The sequence below is a fragment of the Mirounga leonina genome, unplaced genomic scaffold (genome assembly GCF_011800145.1).
Source record: "Mirounga leonina isolate KUSES-001 unplaced genomic scaffold, KU_Mleo_1.0 Mir_175, whole genome shotgun sequence".
In the NCBI taxonomy this organism is placed as follows: domain Eukaryota; kingdom Metazoa; phylum Chordata; class Mammalia; order Carnivora; family Phocidae; genus Mirounga; species Mirounga leonina.
Genome location: NW_023270453.1, coordinates 23010494 through 23027639, shown reverse-complemented (window position 1 = coordinate 23027639; position 17146 = coordinate 23010494). Strand labels below are relative to the sequence as shown.

Here is a 17146-nt window from a genome sequence, read left to right as displayed (position 1 = left end):
GACCAGCCAAGGTGCCCCCACCCCTGGGCTTGTTAACAGCCGCTTTTCTGCTCCCACAAGGTGTTTGGTGTTCTGGAGAAGGCCAAGGAGAAGTATGCCGTGGATGACTACTCTGTGAGCCAGATCTCACTGGAGCAGGTCTTCCTGAGCTTCGCCCACCTGCAGCCACCTGCCGAGGACGAGGGGCCATGAGGAGCCAGCAGGCGTGGGGCAAGTGGCCGCACAGGCAGGCGTCCTCCCCCTCCGAGTTCATCTTATCCTGCACCTTTATTTCCAATCACCGTTTTCTATAATGGACGCGAGAATCAAGGCACAGTGGGGACCAGGATGTCGGAGCCCTCACGCTGGGAATCAGCATGCAAACATCTGTGTCCAAGGCAGTGGCCAGAGCCCCTCTCTGGAACTCAGGACCCAGCAAAAGCAGCCCTGCAGCCACGTGCGGGCGAGCCTTGGGGTCTCTGGGCAGAGAGCCCCTCGGGAAGGGGCTGCAGCCGACCTGGGGTTTGCATTTCCTCAAGTGCTCACGAGACGAGCACCAGTAACAGCCCCATATCTGCACACAGCATGGAGCCTCCCAGGGGCGACACGGGGAGCCAGCAGGACAGCGGGCAGCAGGGCTCGCCAGGCTGCCCGGAATGGAGAGTGTTGCCTGTGGCCGTCCACAAGGGAGGTGCTGCTTGTGACCACAGTCTGTGGTCTTGGCTTCCGGGGGGCCTGGGAGTCGCTGCTCCACGGAGCATGCTCTCGATGCCAGGCAGGGCTGACCCCACGCCCGGCGCCATCACACCAGCGTCTCCCAGGGTCAGCGGGCTCGGGGAGAGAAGGCAGTCCTTCATGCCCGAGGCTGGCTTCTGGAGAAGCCACAAGCAGGAGGCCAGTTAGGGACCACTGCGGGACCAAGGGACCGTCTATGTCTATGGAGGATGCACCTGACACGCGGTGACTCTGTCCAGAAAATAAATTTCGGGAGGGAACATGACCTCGGTCTATATGGAGTGACTTCCAGCGCTCACTGCCAGGAGGTGAAGCAGCCAGGCCGGCAGGTGCCAGAGCGGGTTAAACAGGCCCCCCCGGCAGGTCCGCGGTCCCCACCAGGAGGCACGAGCACAGGGTCAGGGTGGGCTGTGCAGACCTCCGAGGGGCGGGAGGCCTCGGACACCAGGGCCATTCGGGGCTTTAGGCAGAAGATTCTTCTTCCGCATCAGCTTCCTTTTTATTTATATGCTCGTATTTCTGATAGTTTTTTTAAGATTTTTAAATTTATTTGAGAGAGTGAGTGTGTGCACAGAGGGAGAGGGAGAAGCAGACTTCCCACCAAGCAGGGAGCCCAATGTGGGGTTCGATCCCAGGACCCTGGGACCATGACCTGAGCCAAAGGCAGACGCTTAACGGCTGAGCCACCCAGGCGCCCCATTTCTTAGTTTCCTAAATTTCCACGATTTGAATCTCTGTTTTCTGTATTCCCTTAGGATTCATAGTTCTAGAGACTTGTTGCATCACTTTAGGACAGTCTCGCGCATTTTTATCAGCCTCCCCAAGCTTAGAACGCCGCAAAGTCTCCAGTAGCTTTCTGTTCCCCTCAGAATTCCTTACACCCTCATCGTTTAGTTCCATGTTATAAAACGTAAACTCGGGGTGGTTGTGGCCCTGAACGTGCCCCACAGGAAGCAGCTTCTGGGAGGCAGGCCTGCGCCGCTTCAGGGTTGCTGGGGTTGGCCAGGCGGCGCGAGGAGGGGCAGAGCCGGTGGCCCCACTGCTCCACGGCCTGAGCTTGCTTTTCAGCCTGTGGGTTAGAGATTTAGAAATCTGGCTTTTTCTTTCCTTTGAGGGCATGAGGAAAGGCATTCAAGACTGAAGGAACAGCATGTGCGAGGCACACCCACCCTGAATCAGATTGCATTGGTCCAGAGAGAGGTGCTTTGTGTGACGAGACAAGGAGAGAGGGCTGTGGAGACAGGCAGGATGAAAGTGGCCGTGGTCCTGACCAGACCCTTCTTCGGAAGACCACCAGTGGCTGGAGAGAGGGCAGGGCAGGGCTGAGCTGCCGCAGTGGGGACCAGAGGGGCCGGTGTGCTGCACAGTCGGTGAGAGCCCATAGGGCCCGGGGTGTCTGTGGGACGAGCGTGGAGCACTGCAGCCAGGCCAGAGGGACCCCAGGAGTCCTGCTGGAAGGGGCATCGCCAGGTCATGCGCAAGGCTGCTGGACACCCATCACAGGAGCTGAGAATCCTTGAGGAGCCAGGAGTGGGGCCTGAACCCTTTTCTCCCCGAGCCTAGCTGGTTTGGTTTGAGCTGAGGCAGCTCCGGGCCCCAAGATGGGGAAGGAACCACGGACAGACACCCAACAGGAGAGCTGACCTGCTTCATCCCCCATCCCCAGCCCATCCCTCTCCTCCAGGCCTTGGGGCCTTGGGGGTCAGGGGGGCGGGCGGGGGGGGGGGAGGGAGGGGAGGAGGGTGAAGACACTCCCAAGGGGCCCGACACCCACGCGAAGGCTGAGGAGGTCTGTGGAAAATCCGGCCCCGTCCAATGGTGTGGCTCAACCCAAACACAGTGGCCCGTCCCTCAGCATGACAGTGCCACTCAGAACATGGCCTGACAGAGGAGGGGGCAGATCCTGCTGGGCCAGGCCTGGGCCTCAGGCCGAGCCCTTCCACTGCTCCCCCCTGGGGAAGAATGCCAGGCAGCAGGCCACGGTCCGCTGCCGTGTGTCCAGGGGACCCCACCCCCGGCCACAGAAACAGCTCCCGGGGAGCGAAGGCTCAGCCTGCTGGCCGCACACACCAGAAGGCAGGGCCCCAGCAGTTTAAAAAAAGACCGGCGTTTATTTCTCTGCCGAGTACAAAGTCCAGAGAAGGCGGGTCTGGGCGTTGTGTCACCATCAAGGCCTCAGGGAGTCAGATTCCATCTGCCTGCTGTGTCCAGGTGGAGACGCCCTCTCAAGGTCCTTTCCCGGCGTCAAGGTGTCCCTGAGGCTCCAGATGGAATGGCAGGAAGCAGGAACAGCAGGAGGGCCCAACCCCTGGACATCATGTGCATTTGTGTCTGAGTCACTGCCCTGCACACAGGCGGGGCTGCACCAGGCGCAGTGAGCTGGGACACCAGCTGCGTACCCCAGATAAAAGCCAGGCTCCAGGACACAATCCCAGCCTCTACCACGACTGCAGTGTGCAGACTGGCATCCTCGAGGGGGGCCCCACCAGGCATGCTCTTGCTGCCCGCCTGAGCTGCTAAGACCCCACCTCACTTAGGAAGCCCCACAGCCCAGCAGAAGTGACCCACCCCCCTGCCCACCATGGAGTGTCCTGGCCCTTTGGTTGCAACAACACAGAAAGGCAAACTGGAGTTTTTTGCTGGGCAAATGCCAATCCCAGATATTCAGTACAGGACTCCAGGGGGAGCTGAGGTCAGCTGCATTTCGGGGACCCTCAGCCCAGTCTCAGGAAGCAGCTGACGGACTAAGGCTGATGGAGGAGTGAGCCAAGGCCAGCACCTGGAAGGAAGGCTGGAAGGCGCTGGTCCGAGGGTGGCCACAAGCTGCCTGGGGATGACCATACCCCCCAGGTGAAGGACGACCTGGCCCAGCCTGCCTGGCCTGGACCCACGTGAGCCCAATTCTTTGATCACATAGAGACAGCAATGTCCCAACACCCCAGACCTGATACCTGCAGGGCCAGAGCCTGGAGATAAGGGGTGAGGGTTCCAAGAGACCGGGGGCCAGACCAGCAGGCAGGCTGACTGGTTTGGCTGCTCCATCTACAGGATACCCGAGGCCAGCTGCTGTCCAGCTCCCTTCTGGGGACCAGCGGGACACTGATGGTATAAGCCAGCCGGGTCCTTTGAGACTCCCACTCCCATGCAGACTGGTCAGTGAAGGGCGAGCCACCTGTGCTCACCCAGACCCTGTGGCCACACCAAAAGCCCGAGCCTTACCTGCACACAGAGGGACTTTCCTGGGTAGCCAGCCTGGGCTCCACCTGGGCCCAGAGGGGCTAACCCCCACCCGCTCCTGCATCAAGGAGCTGACCCACAGAGGTTCTAAGAGGTCTCCCCAAACACCAAGATCAGGATTAGGCTGCTCACCCCACCCCACAGCTGAGGCCAGCAGGCCATGTGTGATACCCCACTCTGCAGACACGAGGCCCCTTCCCTGAACCCCGGCTCAGGTCCAACTCCAAACCCTGGAAGATTCAACTCCCTCTCCCGAAGGAGGGAAAGCCACTGGCGTCCCTGCACGAGGGGGCTTAGGGCAGGTGGGCCGAGAGGCTACCCGCGAAGGGTCAACAAGGCAGAGAACTCGGGCCCCACAGCCCCTCAGGAGACCACCAGAAAGCAGGGTGTTTGGCCCTGGAGTCCCATCCCCACCCGACAGGCCCACATGGCCTAGGCCTCAAGCAGGCACGAGGAGGAGCTGAAGCTACAGGGTCGGGCCCGGGGAGCGGGGGCCCTGCCTTCCTTCCTCAACACACAGGGCTGCCCAGGCCCCGCTCCTGGGGCCCGGCCTATACCCCACAGATACTGGTGTCAGATGCCTCCAAGATCGGAGAAGTTCCAAGTCAACTGGCTGTGGATGGCACAACACAGGCCCTGGGAGCAGGGCCAGGGGCCAAGACGGCTCGGCCGCAGTCACGCTCTGCATGGCCCTCAGCACACCAGCTTGACTGCTCTGTATCCAGCTCTGGCTGGACCCCACCCTGCCCCCTGTGGCTCCCCCCAGCTCTAGTGTCACTACCCTTGACTTCCCTGGGGCAGAAATGAACACAGGGCTTTGGGCATGAAAACCAGCACAAGCCCCCAAGCTCACTGCTCAGCAACCCCTAGGAGAGTCCAGAGTTGCCTGCTGGCAGGAGGAGGGGGGCAGGTCTGAGGACCGGACACCCCACACCTTGGAGACACAAGCCTGGAGCTGCAGAGGCCTCCCCACAACTCCAGATCCTCACTGGTGGTTTGGCCCTTTAAGACACAGCCTGGGGGCGCCTGGGGGGCTCCGTCTGTGAAGCGTGAAGCGTCTGCCTTGGGCTCAGGTCATGATCCCAGGGCCCTGGGATGGAGCCCCGCATCGGGCTCCCTGCACAGCAGGAAGCCTGCTTCTCCCTCTCCCACTCCCCCTGCTTGTGTTGCCTCTTTCACTGTGTCTCTTTCTGTCAAAGTAAGTAAAATCTTTAAATAAAAAAAAAAAGACCCAGCCTGGCCACCCAGAAGGACCAGCCAGAGCCTCTTCCTGGGCTCCTTCAGGGTGTACAGGCACTCAGGAGCCCAGGCCTGTAAGAGCCAGCTCCTCTTCTAACGCCTCCCTCAAGGTCACCAAGCCATCACCAGCTCCCTGACCCCACCCAAACCCCTCTGTTGCACTTGGCCAGGCCACCCGTGTCCTTAGCGCAGGGACTATTAGCGACAGGTATTAGTGCTTTCTGGACATGGTTTACAAGGGAATGCAATGCCTACTTGAAGCTCCTAGATGGCCCACCGTGACTTCCAGCACAATCCAGGCTACCACTAAACCGTGTCCCAGGTCACCAGCCTCCAAGGACAGGCACTGCAGAGGCCATCAGGCCCATAGAGAACGAAGGCAGAGGGAACATTCTGATTCCAAAGTGAGAGCAGCCCCACATGCCAAGAGGTGGCCCTCGACCCTGGGAAGGAAGGGAGGGGCTCAGGACACTGGCAGAACCAGGCCTGGGGCTGGCTGCCAGTCGCCCTGTCTGCAGGAGCCCTGCCCCACCCCCGCCATCAAACCTGGACCAAAGACCTTCAAAGGTCCACAGAGGACCCGCATCCCAGCCCTCAGCCCCCAGAGCCTTAGTGGGTTGGCACAGGGGTGTAAGAAGGGGAAGCCAGAACTCCTGGAAGGCAGGGCCGGGGGCCTCCAGTTTTAACTTCTTACGTTTCTTCCGAACACATTGTTGATCTTCAAAATGCCAAAGACAAGATGCTCAAATTTTAAAGCTCAACAGCTGATAACACACTTGATAACAAAAATCTGTAATATTTAGAAACAAATGTGATTAAATTTATGTGTCTGAATAAATCATGCTTTAGATCTAATATAAAACGTGTTAAAATTTGTATGCATGCCAAGTTACATCACTTTGGCACATTTTAAAAAGCACAGGCGGTTGTCAGCTCAGCTGCTTGTGTCCCTACCCCCCTCTCGCCATGGTGGGGTCACTGGCCTGCTCCCTTCCCACCCTAGGGTGTTGGTGCCGCCCTGGGCAAAGGCTCTGCTGGGTCAAGGCCCTTTAGGCATGCAGAGAGCAATGACTTGCAGACAGCGTCTGCAGCACCGTCCATCCCTCCCTGGGCACTAGCTGCAACCTGGACTCTCCTGTCCTTGCCTGGCAGCTAATCCATCTCCAAGTCACCGGGGTTCCTTCCTCCAAAAGAGATCTGCTTGCCATCTGTTGCCTTCTCTTCCTTGATGCACCTACCTGTTCAGACCACGTCTGCGGCAGGGTGCACCCTCCTTCCTCCCACTGAGTCATGGAGTAACGACCGCTTGCCTGACACCGGCCGGGAACGCCGGAGGCACCTCGGTGAACAAAATCCGAAAGCTCTGGCCCGCTGGGTACCGAGATTTACTCTTCCCAGCCTCCTGCTTGGGCTCGGGGCCACTACTTTGCCAGAAGAGTCAGCCTCCCTGCCCGCACTGTCCACCGGCCAGAGGGGTGACGGTTCGGCGCGGGATGCTGCACATGCTCCATGTCGCCCCAGCACCGCTGAACCCCACATTCCTAGCCCCGGCCTGCGAGCCGCCACCCCGGCCTCCCCTCGCTTCTTCCGACGAGCCTCCGCGCCGCTGCACCTGCTAGTCCCTCTGCCGGGCGCCCGCTCCTACTGCGGTCCCAGCCGCAGCGTCACCTCCTCGGAGGCGCTTCCCGCTTCACATCATGTCTTCTACCCTGCCTTTCGCTCCCAGTTGGCGATGGCCGCACTGCCCCCTATCCAGGCTCGGGACCCGGCCGAGCCCCGCTAGCGCAGAAGCGGGGTCCGCACCGTCACTCCGCACACCTCGTGTGGTTTTTAATCTCACCAACCCGTCCCTGCACCTGCCTGGCCCCCTGCGCCCTGCGGGCCCCACGGTCCGCCGCCAGAATCCGCCGCGCCCGCACTGCCCGCACCGCCCGCACCGCCCGCACCGCCCGCCGCGCCCGCACCGTCCACACTGCCCCGCCGCCCCGCGCGCGCTGTAGCGGGATCAAGGGCTGCGAGTCCAGTGCGCGTGCGCGATGGGCGGGGCGGGGCCGCAGCCGCGTTAACTCCCTCCGCGCCGGCCCGGGAGCTGCCCGCGCGGCGCGGCCCCCAGCCAACAATCTGCGGGCCCCATGTGGGACGCACCCAGCCGCGGGTAGCCCCAGATACCTCCCCAGGGAAGGATATAGAAGAAGAGTCCCCGACGCGGCTCACCAGAAACGGCCGTGGCCCTTTAACACTCCCCTCGCTCGCTTCCATTGGCTGAGACGCTTTACGTCATCGCTCCGCGCCCGACAGCGGCGCCTTCCCGCTCCCTAATCCTGACGCCAGAGAGGCGCGGGCTTTAGCGGCTGAAGACAGCGGGAGGAGGTTGCGGCGGCGGGAAGATGTAAGTTGGGGGAATCCGACCCCATCCGAGCTTCGGGGGCTGCCCGCAAAGCTCGGCAGGGCGCGTGGTTGGAGCCGGCCCGCCCCTCGGCCTCTCGGTAGGCACGGCAGCCTGGCGGCGCGGCAGCGGGTGTGAGAAGAAAGAGTGTGGCCCGGGGCGGGCGGAGTGGGAGGTGCCGAGGCCGCGGCCCGGAAGTGGTCGGGGCCGTGGCGGGCGGAAGGGCGCCTCAGATCGTCCCCCCTCTGCGGCGCGCCCGGCTAGGCCCGCGGGACTCGGAGAAGCCGGGAGCGCGGCTTCCGCCTTCGGGGCTCTGCCGTCGGCGTGGAGACCCAGGCCCGCCACGCCAGGCCCTGCCCTGGAAGCGCTCGCGGCCCGGCGCCTGAACTGGGGAGTTGTGAGTGAACGCGGACGGGGACGGCGGGGGCGGAGATGCTTTGTGGGGTGCCCTGCAGGACCGGCGGACCATCCCCTCGGGGCCACTAGCTGAGTGGGCCGTGCCCTGGTCGGTGCGAGCCCCTCGGGGACGCGGCCCCCGCTGTCCCTCAGCGCGGCCGCACGGGCTGCCCCAGAAGGGAGGATACGGGAAAGCAAAGTCGTGGCCTTTTCCTCTTAATTTCGCATGACTTGTGCCGAAAATGCACTTTTCAGTGGGGAAGGTGCTCTGAAGATGGGAGCCGAAACGCCATCTGCTCGAGGTTTAACTAACTGTTCTTTCTCTCTCTGGCTGTTGGACGCGCACCTTTCCGGAGGATGGGGGAGGTAACCGAGGTCCTGTGCTGTGACCCCAACTTGTGTGAACAGAGAGCCTCAGTCTCTGCTGTCTAGCACTCGGCCACGCCCGGCAAAGTCCGCTCGCCCTATGGTTCTTGATGTGTAGAGCTTGAGAATCCCGGTGGTGCTCGTTGTCGCGGGGTACCTTGGGGCAGACCTTTGGGACTGGGGTGGGGCCCGGGAGTGTGCCCTGCAGGTCCGTGTTGCTCAGGCAGGCAGCCCGGGGCCACACTGAGGGGTTTGAGGGGCTTAGTGAGGGGCGGGGGGAGTGTTTTATGAATGAGTTTTTACACCGGTTGAACGTGGAAAAGATGATATTTGGGGTTATGGGCTTTCAGATACTTTACTAAACGTCAGTTTCATCTGTTAACCTTTTTGCTCGGTGGCTACTGGAACATTTTAGGATGTGCTTGTAGCTCACACTGTTTCCGTTGGACAGTGCTGCACTTGGTGATCCCCTAATGGGGTGGCCCAGGGACCCCTGTTGAGCATTCAAGAGGTCATGTGAGACTTTGGGACACAAGAGTTTATGTGGGGGAGAAGCCTCCAAACACGGAGAGACATCTCTTTCTTCTAACATAAGCTAACCTTTACTGAGCTTTAACTAGGTGCCAAGTTTGGTAACTATGGAGGTGTAGGAGCTGTAATTGTCACCGTAATGCTCATGCGAAGTGGAGGCTCAGAAAGGTTATGTGACTTATCCAAGGTCACACAGCAAAGCTTCGAATCAAACAGGCAGGCTGGGTCCACAGATTCTTACCCACTGAACTGTAATTCCTGATTGGTGGCCACTGACCGTGTCTATCCAGTGTTGCTTGCTCAGTACCTGTAGTACCTTATTGTTTTAAAGCAAAACATCTTAAACAATTTTACCAGCCTGGAGAAGAGCAGCAGAAGTGACAGACATTCTGCTTTCTTCTGCTCTAATTTGATTGTCCAAAGCTTTCTTGAGTCACGACATTTACTCGGCATTTTGGGCAGCCCTACACGTGTGAAAACAGGATCCCAAGTGGTTGCCTTGTCCGGGTTACTTAGAGGCTGTTGAGGAAGATGAGATAGAAGTAGATGACACCAACATCCTGAGATCTTTGCCTGCAGCTCAAGCAAACTGTAGAAAACTTCCCTGGAAATACTGAAGGTCAAAGATCCCCCAGGAGACAAGGCACGTAATGGATTAGTAGTTTGTTCTAAGTCATATTTACTGAGCACATGCTGCAGTGCGGGCACTTTGTTAGACCCTTACGATCAGTGTCCTCCAATTCCAATGCCTCCCCCCCCACATACACACACACACACACACACACAAACTTTATTTTGGGTGAAAAATGTAAACATACAGAAAGGTTGAAAGAATTGCACAGTGAATACCTGCATAACCACCACCTAGATCCTACAAGTTGCATTTCTGCCATATTTGCTTTATCATATACCAAACCACCCATCAACATTTTCTGTTGCATTTTGAAGTAAATAGCAGACTTTGGGGTACTTTCCCCATAACACTTCCATATGCATTTCATTAACTAAAGCTCAGCATTTGCAAGGACTGCTTTCTAACTTAACTATTTTACTGCTTTTTCAATGTTCACATGGGACATTTTATATGTTTGCATTTGGGTGTTCAATGTTTTGATGGTGGTACCTGTCACTTTTGAAATGGTTTTTGCTTCCAGTTATCATATATCCAATGTGTCCTACAAGGAAATTGCAGCAGTAAAACAAGAGATCTAATCACACCAGTAATCCTATCAGAAGAGCCACACTTGGCTTTTTTTCTGTTCTGCCTGCAAATGTGGTGGTGTAGTATTTCTAAGGGGATGGTAGAGGGCTTATCATCAAACTAAGAAGTGAAACACAGGTATTGTACCAACTGTAAAATAAGTGACAGGCACCACCACCGTTTCCTTATGGAAAAGACGACAAGGTGAGGTGAGGGTCTGCCTGTGGGGCGGGACTGTCACTGAGGAAATGGAAGAGGTCCCTGGACGTTCCTGGCTTTGTGGGCGCTCGCTGCTTACTGTGTTCCTTGCCACCACCTCGTGTGCTCACCTTTTGACTGCAAAGTAGATTTGTTGCCTTGCCAACTCGTTCACTCTGTAAATCCTTTTATCTTGTTATTAGGCTGCACTTTGGCGTAAATTGCAATCGATTAGGGATCGTTTCTCAGACTCGAGTTAGAAGTGAGAGTTCAGATAAGTGAGGCCACCATTGCTGCTTTGAACACCTCAGAAGGGGAGAATGGATTTATCAGGAGTGAAAAAGAAGAGCTTGCTAGGAGTCAAAGAAAATAATAAAAAGTCCAGCACTAGGTAATCCTTCTGTCAGATTTTTCTAGTGCTACTTTGGGGGTGCTCGTTACTAGGGACCCTCAGAAAGGGGAAGATTGGAAATGTTTTACATATTACAGTGATGTGTCCTAAGCCACAGATCATTTTGCTCTGGGATCACCTGGGATCTCTGTAGCCCTTTGGATCCCCTCTTTTGGGTAGTGTTGTTTCTGGGTTTGGTCAGAGGGGCATGCGATCTCACACTCCTCCTCACCATCCAGGGCTCCTTCTCCTACCAAACGCAAAGACCGCTCTGATGAGAAGTCCAAGGATCGTTCTAAAGATAAAGGGGCCACCAAGGAGTCAAGTGAGAAGGATCGTGGCAGGGATAAAACTCGGAAGAGGCGCAGCGCTTCCAGTGGTAGCAGCAGCACCAGGTGGGACCCCGCAGGGCAGAGCACTGAGCCAGCCTCTCTCCTGTGGCCACGCCCCTTTCCCTTCTCGAAAGAGCCCAGAGAGTCCTCATTATTTACACAGAAAACACTTTGAGCCCGTTAATCAAGGCCCTAATTATGGCAGAGTGGTTTGGGTCTACTCTGGTTATATATGGAAGATGGCCTTTGGGTGGTTTCTAGAGGTGTTAACGAATGGGACATCTTGGGGTATGTGTTTCTCTCAAGTGCTTTTTTTTTTCAGAGTCATGATTGGGTTGCCCTAGCCTAAAGCTTATTTTTTCTCCAGTTGAAAAGCAGCCTGAGTCCCTCGGTAGTCACCTTCCAGGCTGGGTTGGTGCTTCCGACTTGCCAGACTCTATCTGTACCTCCCAGTAGATGAGGCTTCTGTATAGCTAGGAAGTGCCCCCTTCCTTCCTTGTCGCTGCACAGTGTGGATGCTGTTTTCTGTCCCCACCTAGGGCTTTGGCCAGGCAGGGGTGGGGTAAATACCATCCCCACTCCCTGAGGAAGGGAGACATTGAGGCTTGAAAACAGGACGACAGTGGTTTCCTCTTGGGAGCATGAGCACATGGAGGCTTGTCTGTTCGGAAGAAATGCTCCCATCCACTGTTGCCCATGACACATCTGTCTCATTTGTCAGGTCCCGGTCCAGCTCTACCTCTAGCTCGGGCTCCAGCACGAGCACGGGCTCCAGCAGTGGCTCAAGCTCTTCTTCAGCGTCTAGCCGCTCAGGAAGCTCCAGCACATCCCGTAGTTCCAGCTCCAGCAGCTCCTCTGGCTCGCCAAGTCCTTCTAGGCGCAGGCATGATAACAGGAGGCGCTCCCGCTCCAAGTAAGCTCCCTTCCAGCACCATTTCTCTGCTCAGGAGTGCCCCTAAAACTTGTGAATTATCTGGGAACTTAAGTTTACAAATGGGGGTCTGTAAAGTTATGGTAGTTACTATAGAAGTAGAGCTAAAAAGAGTCTTTCTATTTTAGTAGGATTTCTGAAGCAGAGATAATATGAATATACATGAACTGGTAGGGAAAGCTTCCTTATAAAAAACTGTCATCGTGGCAGTTAGCAGCCCCACTAAAAGAAATTTTGACTTGACAGAATTGATTGTTTCTGGTGTTTTGTTTTTTCAATCAGATCCAAACCACCCAAAAGAGATGAAAAGGAAAGGAAAAGGCGGAGTCCTTCCCCTAAGCCCACCAAAGTACACATCGGTAGGCTCACCAGGAATGTGACTAAGGTGAGGGATCTTGGATCCATCCAATGGACAATAGGGTGTGTCTCTTCTGCAGATATTTTAAATGGAAAACTAGAGAAGCAGGTTTCAGAACTGAGAACATAGGCTCTCAGAGGACTGGCGGGATGGTGCGTCGAGCAGGGTTATTCTGTGTGAGACTTACCCAGGTGCCGAAGCATAGCTGTTGTGTGGTGACTTCTCAGCTCCCACACGGGTAATTGTGGGTATGCATCAGAGTGACCGTTCTTTCCTCTAGGACCACATCATGGAAATATTCTCCACCTATGGGAAAATTAAAATGATTGACATGCCTGTAGAAAGGATGCATCCCCATCTGTCTAAAGGCTATGCATACGTGGAGTTTGAGAACCCAGACGAAGCCGAGAAGGCACTGAAGCACATGGATGGAGGTGGGTGACCCTGCCAGCCCTCCACTGAGCTCCCTTCTTTGTTCCCTGTGCAAGACCAGCTACCTGCCACACGTAGGGACCTTAGAACTGATTTCCAGTCTGGCTGCACATCACAATCGCCCTGGAGCTCTCTCGGGGTTCCGGTTCTTAACCAGGGGGTGTGTGTTTACTGAACACAAGTTCTATGGGACATTATTCTTGGAAAAAGATCAGCAAATATGAATACATTAGCATTTTTAGAATTTTCCAATCTGTGAAAGCTTAAGGATTAAACGAAGGAATTTTTTTTTTTTTTAATAAAGACTACATTAGGAGTATGAATAATGAAGCATTTGGCTTTTATATGGGAGTGTTTCCTTTAATGCTCTGAGAGTCATTTTCTGTTGTGCTAACATTTCAGCGTTTTTAGGATTACTTTGCTGAATTCACACATTTTATCCATTTTCCTAAAACTTGTATCTTAACTGTTTGTGACATTTATAGCTGTTCTGTATGGAGCAGAATGGTTTTAACAACAGTTGAACACTTGGGAATAGTTTTGGATGGCCAGTTTTCATTTTGTCTTCAAGTCAGTGTTTACGGAGCTTAGAACTTGTCTCTGCCCCAGCTCGGTGCTGTTGTAATCTAGACAGCCGGGGCCAAGAACCAGGACTGCCCGTAGCACACTGTGGGCTGCCAGGCCACCTAGGGAGGAGAGTCGGAACACCCCAGAACCTTGGAGGCCCCATTATACACACAAAAAAAACAGTGCAGCAGTTTGATGGGTAGTTGCCCTTGAGCCCTGGTAGAGCTTGGATACTAGGAAATTTTCCTTACCACCAAGCTAATTCTCTTTCAATCTACTTAAATTGTGGCCCATCAAGCTATAAACAGCAGCTCTTGACCTTATGAATCACACCTTCATTTTAGAGATCCTCAGTCATGCATCTTTGAGAGTTTGAGCACTTGCTAAAAATCCAAGGACACTTGGCCATATCCAGGGTGTGCAGGGCTGTACATATTCCCCATGTTTTAAGATTCTGGTAGGACTTGAGTGTGTGTCCGCATATTGTGCTGCGCACCATGCATGAGGGAGCTGGCCAGATTTGTCCTCATTGCTGTATGGTCAGTGCCTGTGAAAATTCCTAATTTGGGCTGGCTTTGGCAGGGCCAGGGCAGGACCTTAGGCTGCATTTAGTTAAGTCTTTTGAGTATGTTCTGAACACAGGTCTACCTGCCCAAGTTATTCCCACAATAGCTTTGCTGTTTTCTTGAGGGTAGGAATTGAGAAGATAAAAGAACCCTCCACCCTTCCGGGGCATACAAGGGCTGTGCTTAGTTCCCTGAGCAGTCCCTGGACTGGGGTCAGGGTGCGTGCTCCCCTGGAGTTCCTAGGTCGATGCCTTGCCTTTCTTTGCTCTTTCTTTTTCTGAGGCCCTAAAGATTCCTCAGGCCTCCACCCTTCACTATTCTTACTCAGTTGCATTCACACGCCTGGTTTTTTGGCCTGAGGCACTTTTTCCAAACTCTTAAGACAGACTTGACAGCTGAACCTTGTTTTATTTTGTTCCCTTGCCCCCAGTAGTCTTTTCTTCCTCCTGAACTATGATGCAGTCATAGATTATCCCTCCCACCTCCACCACCAAGCTCTAGAGTCTTGGTCCAGTTATAATGGACACTGCCCTTATGGGGACCCAGCACCCTGAGGCCACCTTCTGGACACCTGGGAGGTATTGGATGGGGTGTGGCTTTTACAGCAGGGGAGAGGACTGGGCTACCTGGTTGGAGGCCACCTATTTGAGGGCGGTCCCTCTTGAGTTCTTACACTTTACCCCCATCTCAGTCCTGCGGAGCCCCCAAAATGTCCCCACTCCTCTTGCTTGCCCCCTCCCACTGTTCTAGAGGAGGAAGTTCAGGGTCAGGGCACAGACCTTCCCCTCATTGAGTGGATTCAGGTATCGCTTCCTCTTGGAGGTGGTTGTGCATCAGGTGGCCCCGTGCCTCAAGATTGAGTTCCCCATGAGATTCCGTGCTCCCCTACAGATTTCCTGATGAAACCTCCAGTAGTAGTAACTGTGTCAGCATTTCTGTGACAAGCTTAGTTCCCCTGTCCTTGCTTACCAGGCTAGGCCTACATCTGGCACTGGCTGGCCTAGGCTGTGGGGGCTTGTCAGATATTTTGGGACTTGGTCCTTTTTTCAACAGGACAAATCGACGGCCAGGAGATCACTGCCACCGCTGTGCTAGCCCCCTGGCCTCGGCCGCCCCCCAGGCGATTCAGCCCTCCGAGGAGGATGCTGCCACCACCTCCCATGTGGCGTCGGTCGCCCCCACGAATGAGAAGAAGGTAGGGCGATTTGGAGTCTTAGAGGGGACTGCTTGGGGCCGGTGTGGATTTGTTTCATTTACAAACACAGTGTGACGGTGATGACTTTGGAACCTTACTCAGCCCTGCCCACCCCCATGCTGCATGGGGGTCAGGGTGGCTGCTGCTGGAGGGAGGGTCGGGCATAAGGTGCAACCCTGCAGGTTGCACCAGGATTCCCTGGAGTGCAGTCCCTTTCCCCTTCCCAGCTAAGAAGACAGGAAGGGTAGGGTGTGTGGTTGGCTCAGTGGGAGGAGCGTGGGACTCTTGATTTCAGGGTTGTGGGTTTGAGCCCCACATTGGGTATAGAGATTACTTAAATAAATATTAAAACACACATACACACACACACAGGAAGGGTCAGGAGAGGAGGCTGAGTCCGAGTCCCTTGGCAGAGGCCAGAGCCTGGCCCTCCTCTGCTAGTGGTGTTGAGCTGCCCTTTCCATAGCCCTCAGGAAAGGGGGTCTCCCCAACAGATCCCCTTTTCCTTCCCAAGGGCTCCGTGTCGGTGCCATCCCCGGAGCCATCCTGACTGAAAGCATTGACTGAAACTGTGTACAGCATTGTTCCTTCAAGAAGCCAGCTTTGCCCCTGCCGTCCGTGACGCGGAGCGGTGTCTGGGATGTCGGCCTCCATGTGCGATGTGGTCTTTTCTCTTCCCGCAGGTCACGCTCCCCGAGGCGCAGGTCCCCCGTGCGCCGGCGGTCTCGCTCCCCTGGCCGCCGCCGCCACAGGAGCCGTTCCAGCTCCAACTCCTCCCGATAAGCAGGGCCCCCGGAGCTCTGCGCCCTGTGACTTCGATCCCATCCACTTCAGCTTTGTCACTTTTCTAGCCAAAGGAGGGTTGGTTGGAAATTCCTCACTCAGGGCAGGCTTCGAGGACAGCAACTGAGACGTTTCCTCTGAAGGCAGAGTTCCAGAGCAGTGTTCATGGTTTGGGGTTGTGCCTGTAAGCATGCCCTCCAGGTTTCTGGCTAGAAAGCTCCCATATTTCCAGTTCCTAAGAGAGTCCATCCAGTGGCAAAGCCAGCAGGGACAAAGCAGGGCTCCAGGTGGTAGTGTGGCCCCAGCCTGGGGGTGGTGTACCTGTTTCATTTCCACAAATGACTGGGGGCCGGTCGGGGGTCCCGGTCCTGCCATCGCTTGTTGGTCTGCAGGGTCCCTCAGGAAAGGGTGCACCTGGGTGCAGCTGCCGTTCCTGCTCGCCTTGGCCCTGCTCCCCTGATCGGCTCCTCTTCCAGCACCTGCGGTCAAACGGCCCCTGTTAGTTCCGGGAAATGGTTCTGTTTCTACTTGTACTCACGCACGCACATACCCCATGTCTCCCTTCCTCTGAAATTGGTGGGCATAACGAGAGCCAGCTCTGCAGGGTCATCATGGACCACCCCCTGCTGCAGCTGCTGCTCAGGGTGCTCTTGCAGGTTACCTGGGCAACATGTACATTGCTTCTCTTGGCTTTTATTGTACAGTCAGTACTATAAATTTGTTGTTTTGAGTTTTGTAACTTGTAGCATTTTAGGCGCCGTTGTGTTTGTACTTTGTTGTGTAGAGTGAAGGGATTGTGTTGAATAAACAGGATTAGAATACAGTGAGTACTGGCTTCACTGCCTCTTTCCTGTCCTTGGCCACAAACTGTAAGGGAATTAAAAACACAGGACTGCATTCTAGTTCCTTTCCAGAGTCTCTGAGCCAGGAGAGCTGCCAGCCGGCTCCGCGGAGCGCCGGCTTGCCGCTGCTGGAGACGTAGAAGAGAAGATTTTACCACCCGTGTGCTGCCTGTTGGGCAGCCGAGGCTGTTCTGCCACTCAGCCATGCTTTTGTGTTGAAGGAAGATGTGGAAACACATCAGACGTTAAAAACTAAAGTCTCAGCCACTCACTGTGTGGACTGGACGGTCAGCACCAGGCAGCGTCCTGGCGGGTAGCACATAGGCTTCCTGCTCCCCCCAGCTCATCCTGCTGCCTGGAGGGGCTCCTGCCAGGAGTGTGGGCACCTGCTGCCCAGCTGCGGAAGGGGAAGGTGCATGGACTGCTCTTAGCGCCATGCCTGCCTCAACTACCCGCTTGATTCCGGTGCCCCTCCGCGCCC

At 55.7% G+C, this 17146-nt stretch overlaps 2 protein-coding genes across 11 annotated transcripts in view; both read left to right on the top strand.

Annotated features, from left to right (window-relative positions):
* The window catches only part of ABCA3 (ATP binding cassette subfamily A member 3), a 41287-nt gene extending 40290 nt beyond the window's left edge, over positions 1 to 997 (top strand). For all 5 annotated transcript variants that reach the window (XM_035021999.1, XM_035021998.1, XM_035022003.1 and 2 more), the window contains one exon: positions 61 to 997. In XM_035021999.1, coding sequence (XP_034877890.1) covers positions 61 to 192 — 132 coding nt within the window. In that variant the 3' untranslated portion in view covers positions 193 to 997. The remainder of the gene's footprint in view (positions 1 to 60) is intronic.
* Positions 998 to 7339: 6342 nt separating this feature from the next.
* Positions 7340 to 16650, top strand: RNPS1 (RNA binding protein with serine rich domain 1). 6 transcript variants are annotated; one of them, XM_035021994.1, is made up of 9 exons: positions 7528 to 7579; positions 7841 to 7973; positions 10472 to 10659; positions 10899 to 11054; positions 11713 to 11904; positions 12205 to 12307; positions 12561 to 12714; positions 14899 to 15040; positions 15724 to 16650. In XM_035021994.1, exons 3-9 carry the CDS (start codon positions 10589 to 10591, stop codon positions 15821 to 15823), a joined length of 918 nt encoding a protein of 305 aa, XP_034877885.1. In that variant the 5' UTR covers positions 7528 to 7579; positions 7841 to 7973; positions 10472 to 10588; the 3' UTR covers positions 15824 to 16650. The 6 variants fall into 6 exon arrangements, with proteins under 6 accessions (XP_034877887.1, XP_034877883.1, XP_034877885.1 ...); XM_035021992.1 differs by lacking the exon at positions 7841 to 7973 and having other exon boundaries at positions 7492 to 7579; XM_035021993.1 differs by lacking the exons at positions 7528 to 7579; positions 7841 to 7973 and adding an exon at positions 7988 to 8491.
* Positions 16651 to 17146: the final 496 nt, after the last annotated feature.

What these genes read in the sequence shown, in the direction of transcription:
- RNPS1 (XM_035021992.1), top strand. Translation starts at nt 10,589, where the DNA reads ATGGATTTATCAGGAGTGAAAAAGAAGAGCTTGCTAGGAGTCAAAGAA. An exon ending in AGTGGTAGCAGCAGCACCAG is followed by an intron (nt 11,055 to 11,712) that starts GTGGGACCCCGC and finishes CTCATTTGTCAG; the next exon opens with GTCCCGGTCCAGCTCTACCT. An exon ending in TCACCAGGAATGTGACTAAG is followed by an intron (nt 12,308 to 12,560) that starts GTGAGGGATCTT and finishes TCTTTCCTCTAG; the next exon opens with GACCACATCATGGAAATATT.